Consider the following 6,000-nt stretch of genomic DNA (forward strand, 5'->3'; position numbering starts at 1 on the left):
TGACCATTGTTTGCTCTTAATTAAACCGACCATATGGAAGGGACTGATAATGCCAGCAGGTGAACCAAAGAGAGAGAGAGAGAGAAAAACGCTACAAAGATTGATATAGCAGTCCCAAATCACTTTCTTTTGAACAAAAAAAAAAAAAAAAACACGAATTGATTGAATATTGACTAAAAACGGTATATACTTGAACACAATTTCAGTTCACTAAGGTTAACTTCTTCTATAAACTAATACCAGGAATGCACAACATCATATTATTTGAGATATAACTACATTTGTTTTACATTTACGCCAGAAGGTAACCACTATGGTTGATTTTGAAACAGTGTACTGTATGTCGTATTTTTGGATAGTGGTCTCTTATTGCTGTTTATTGTTCTTTTTACAATACGAGCACTTCGAAGTAATAATACGATACCCTACTATTCATATATACGGACACAATGTGAAGAATCGTGCCATTTTTTTTTATAACACATCAAGTCGAGTAATAACACAATGACTTATCACTCCATATTTGCATATACATGCTATATAAAATAAATGAAGCATATCATATTGAAATTCCACAAACGAGACTGGACTTTATGATACCGACGAAATCCTTTTGTTTTAAAGAGAAACACTTAAATGAATTCAACTTGAAAATTGCCTGACCTTTTTTTTCTCTTCCCCATAATTATTTCTGTTTCTTAAACAATCAACATTTTTCAAACATTTTATAAACACAGTATGTATTTATACTTATAACCAATCTGACACAAAGTTGTTTTTTTTAACCAGCGGATAAAAATATATATAAAGTCTATTTCTTTAAGAGATTAACAGTCTGGCGTCCATTAAAGCTACCCACCGGAGGCCAATCGGATGTTTGCAAAGAAAGGCATATATATATATATATATATATATATATATATATATATATATATATATATATATATATATATATATATATATATATATATATATATATTCAAACAACACCGTAGCCTCATACGATTACAATAGTTTAACGTGCAGCTAGAAAATAAAACATATTTGTTAGATTCAACCCTTTCAAATACGTGTAAATACCGTTAGATTTTATTACATCATGTAAAACACATTATAATAATACGAATCATATAGGCAGAAACGTTATGAATACCTTAAGAAGAAGGTGTTCCTTTCAAGCCTCTCCCTGCTCTAAATTCTGCTTTTTTCCCTTCTGTATGAGAAGTAAAATTCTATTGACAGTCAAGAAATGTGTCCGCAATATTCCCAATGCCTCTTCAATAACTGTTATACATATCCAAAAACAAAATATCCAGATCTGGTTGCAGAATGAGCCTATTCAATTCAACAACCTTCCATTCGAAAGCTGCAAGTCTCTTAAAAAGGGTTTTAAATGTTATTTATTCCACGGCAAAAACATGGCTTCATTTGCCTTTGTCAGCGAGAGAACGTAATATTGACTTACCTTTCCCTCATGAACCATTGTCCACCCCCCTCGCTCGCTATGACATCACGGAAGCTGTAGTAAAATTTACATCAGGGGCTGGACTAGGGCTGCTCACTTTGATTCCATGTGTGTATTGGTTAAATTAAATATTTGATTCCTCAGTGATCTCTTTTGCCAGGTCACTAACAGCACCTTGCTGTTAAAGTATAGCAAACATACTCATTAGTCAGATGGCACCAAGCAGTGGGAAATCCAATCCAGTCTCTTGTGTAAATACCATACCCAGAAACCCATAGGATTCTCTATATCTTTTACACTGAGTTGGATTTTACTGTACGGCATATCTTTATTAGGATGATACCAAATGCTAAAGAGAACTCAGACAAGAAAGGAATTATAACAGGGTGTTGCAGCCTACTTCTTTCCACGAATACAAAGAGCAGCAGAAGGTAGTTAATTTATCCAGACTGATTAATATTTCATACCCACGATCGCCTGTCACAAAAGGGTGCATATGTCACAACTGTCATTCGAAACCTCCCCTATGCAAGTCCTTACTCATGGTACAGTCCAATAGTTCTCACAATGAACACTTGAGAGACCAGGGAATTGATGTATACCCTGGGTTAGCATATATACATCTAAAGTGGATTTCATTATTTTCTGGTTTTAACAGGGAGTAGTGAACACTAACATTTGCATTTAATCAGATACTATTTAGAGGAAATTTGAATTTGTTCAAAATATTTTACCCCTGAAATTGTGAACAAATATTTTGCAATGAGTTTAAACTACTGTAATTGTGAAACTGCGCTGGTGTTTTCAAAATAGTTTCCATAATGAAGCCTGGAATATTTTCTATTTGTGTTTAACGAACTTTTATGGAGGGCAACAATTAGACAAACAATAAAACTTAAACAAATCCCTTGTACTTCATAACAAGATCGTACTAAGCCTGTTCATTTTGGAAATGAACTTAATTTTAAATAAAGACAGTATACCGTTTATAATGGCCTCACTGATGATTATTAGAAGACCAGTTTAAACCATATTGTTAATGTTTGTGTTCTGCCAAAAAACAAAACCAAAAAAAAAAACGTTGAATAATTATGAAATGTTGCACACAGCATCACTTCTTTTGTTGTTTGGTAACCATTAGTGAAAATGACAACCATTCATTACAACCCATTTGACAGTATTCTCCTCAAATGTCATCCTTTATCTTGTGCTTCCAAACTGTGCATGCAGGGACTATGCACACGCTAACCTTCGCCTTTCAGGACATTTTTTTAAAATTCTTATCTCAATGCAGCAGGCATATTTTTTCTACACTCCCATTGTTATGCATCCAAGCTGAAATCAATCACCGGTGTCCACAACGCATCAGCCAGATTTCACTTCACAATGCTGCATAAGGCTTAAAACTATCGTATTCTAAACATGAGCCACTACACAGTACACAACGTGAAAAGGGGCGTTTTTGGACGGGTTATGTAAAACGGTAAATCTAAAAAAAAAAAAAATGTCAGTGGTACACTACATATACTACATGTTGTAGTCGCCCCGAACAGACACACGAACTGTAACTCCTCATTCTCTTGTCGCTGTTAATCTCAACTCCCTGGAAGGAGAGTTTTTTGGCCCGCTGTGTCTGCAGTACCATGGACAGCACCGCGCTAGTGTGCTTGAAATACCGCGGACAGCAGCTTGGGGTTCATTCAACTCGCTTGTAACATAACGCGCACTAATGAAATGACTCTGAAATGGCACCAATATTATATAGACTTTTGGGGATTATGTTGTATGTACAGTTAAACATATACGCAGTTGTTAACTATTGCCTGTTTACTGCACATGTGTTCAACAATGCAATTTGTTAACGTGTTGTAATCAAGAAACCTACATAAACGGGGTATATATGTGTACATAAAACATATACTGTATTATTCAAATACCGCGCTTCTTACAATAACTCATTTTTAAATGTGTTTTGAATCACACTTACTTTCTATAACATACACTAACAAAAACAGTGTTCGAGAACAACACAGTTTGCTTTACACACAACAATCAAACAATGTAACACAACAAATGGCTTTTGATTAATCAGCCTCAGTTTGCGATATATTATTCAAGGTCTTTACAACATAAATTTGCCGCATTTTCTACAAAATGTTATAAACATAGTAACAATACCGTGACGGACACTTTCGTTTGCTAATTACCAGTACTGTAACATACTATACTTATGTAAATTGCTTTTCAGGGAAAAGACTTTGACCCTTTGTGTTGATTTAACACTTTTTGTACATATAGTATAAGTGATCTTGTTTATCTATCCGACAGAAATGGTGATATTTTTAAAATGACCTAGAATTGTGGCAAAAAGTAAGGGGGTTGAATTAAAAATTAAATAAATGTATAAAATACACTCATAATGGTAACCTATATCTGATATAACATGGCTGTTTCTGTTTTATTTAAACACCCTTCAATACAATAAACTCAATAATGTGTTACTCACATTGATACCACTACGACTACCAACAACAGCAATAACAGCACTATCTCAAATTGTTGTTTTAGGAAAAACTTCTTAACATCAATTCCATCTAACTCGTTTTACTTCATCTAATGTGCAGCAATGTAAAACACAAACCTAAAGAAAAAAAAAAGTTTCTGAATATTTAATGAGTATCAGCTTCTTCGGTTACCAGCTGGGGCGAAACTTTTTTTTTCTTTCTTCTTCGTTCCCAAAGCCCCGATGCAGATGGACAACCCCAGAGTTCCAGACTATACAATTAGTGAGGTAGTTATATTGTGACTGGCTGCGGTCTGCATAAATATTGTATACCGTAGCAGCTGAAGTGTTGACGAAGGGGCAGTCCTGTTCAGCAGAGACCCCTGACAGATGGAACAAACTGACAGACAAAAAACTTTTAATAAGCCTTCAGGCTAACATTGTCCTAATAGTTCTTAGTCGGGGACAGAGCCCAATCCCCAAGGAAACACAACTTGTCTTTGTCTGCAAATGTTTGCAATGAATACGATTCTGGGATTGGATAAAAATCTGAACTACAATTCTGTGGATGATTATATTTTAAACGCCTAACAAGTAAACTACAACATACATATTTCTAAACTTCTGTAACAAGGTGTGACACAACGAAATATTTAAGCAAAATACATTTAAACCTAGTCAGTAATTGCATAACAACAAAAACCATTACAACTTAAAACAAGCAGAGAAGTTTTCTTTACGGTTACCAGATTTTGTTTAGTAAATATAACACTTTATTTAATCGTTCAAAATGGAAGCGGTTGCTTTAACGTTACTTTATTTCCAGTTAAACCAGCTGTCATATATTTTTCAAGAATGTTTAATGTTATTTCACAACCCGTTTCTACAGTAGAACAGACTTCAATCAGATTTAATTGACGTGTTATCCTAAAATCACTTCTAGCAGGCGAACAACAACTACACAAACCAAACATGAAGAAACCACCACCCCAAACTAACTAACAATATCGTTTGTATTTAATTTAACTTCATAACTGTAAATGTACGTCTCTATTAGTTCAGGCCACCAAAAAACAAACAAACAAACAAACAAACAAACAAAAAAAGTCTAAAAACATTAAAAAAAAAACAGCAAAAGTTGTAGTACTTGTATCCACTATGTACAGAAAAAAAAAACTTTAATCACTGCCAATAACTTTCTGCTTTTTAATCTTTCCTTTAACTACACGGATCAAAGCACTCCCATTTTGTTCAGCAAACCTGGCACCATCCAGAACATCCTGAAAAAAAGAAGTAATGAAAAGTTTCTGCTACCAACCGAGAAAACTTGCACACAGCTTCATTCCTGCTTTTCTTCGTGTACCACCACTATCAACAGCTGAGAAGTTACTTCATTCCTGAAAAGTTGTTGCCAAAACCATACAACTTATCGGCCAGCGGGCCAGCGGAGGCTCGCAGCCAGTCCAATCAGAGGCAGCACTGCAAGTAATTACATTTCAATGTAGACAGCTCGCCGGCCAATCAGGACACTGCTGTCTCTCTGTGCACTACAACAATAGGCATTGAATCTGAACACAAAGGGCATCCCCTATACCCTTAAGACCTATAGTATGTATGCGACGCAAGGAGCCAACTATTGTTGATTGTGTTCCAACTTCAGAGTTTGGGGTTGTTTTTAGAGAACACGCTGCATAGTTTAATAGAAATGCCGTGCGGTACAGTCGACAGGTGCAATGCAGGGATCGTTTGGTGTATAATAAACAGTTTGCTGTATAATGAATACAACCACTGAATCATTTGTGAGCTAAGTTGTAATGTTCAGAACCAACCGTGTACACAGTGTACATGTATTTATTCATTAATTTATTTTATTTGTTTGTTTTTGCACATTTAGCACTGTGTCAGAGTTACGATTTTGGGTTGGTTTATTTAAAGATGAAAATACTTTGGTGTAATATCTGTCCCATTAATATAATATCTGAAGCATTATATCTGTTTTTTTCACTGTCCTTTGTGGCCATTTTAGAACCCT

The 6,000-nt window shown here is 35.0% G+C and overlaps 1 protein-coding gene across 7 annotated transcripts in view; it reads right to left on the reverse strand.

Annotated features, from left to right (window-relative positions):
* The window catches only part of LOC117431482 (myelin transcription factor 1-like), a 30,438-nt gene extending 25,037 nt beyond the window's left edge, over positions 1 to 5,401 (reverse strand). For 5 of the 7 annotated variants that reach the window (XM_059004134.1, XM_059004132.1, XM_059004133.1 and 2 more), the window contains exon 1: positions 5,287 to 5,401. In XM_059004134.1, coding sequence (XP_058860117.1) covers positions 5,287 to 5,311 — 25 coding nt within the window. In that variant the 5' untranslated portion in view covers positions 5,312 to 5,401. The other 2 variants (XM_034052454.3, XM_034052463.3) reach the window with 2 other exon arrangements.
* Positions 5,402 to 6,000: the final 599 nt, after the last annotated feature.

Source organism: Acipenser ruthenus, chromosome 29 (genome assembly GCF_902713425.1).
Source record: "Acipenser ruthenus chromosome 29, fAciRut3.2 maternal haplotype, whole genome shotgun sequence".
In the NCBI taxonomy this organism is placed as follows: Eukaryota; Metazoa; Chordata; class Actinopteri; order Acipenseriformes; family Acipenseridae; genus Acipenser; species Acipenser ruthenus.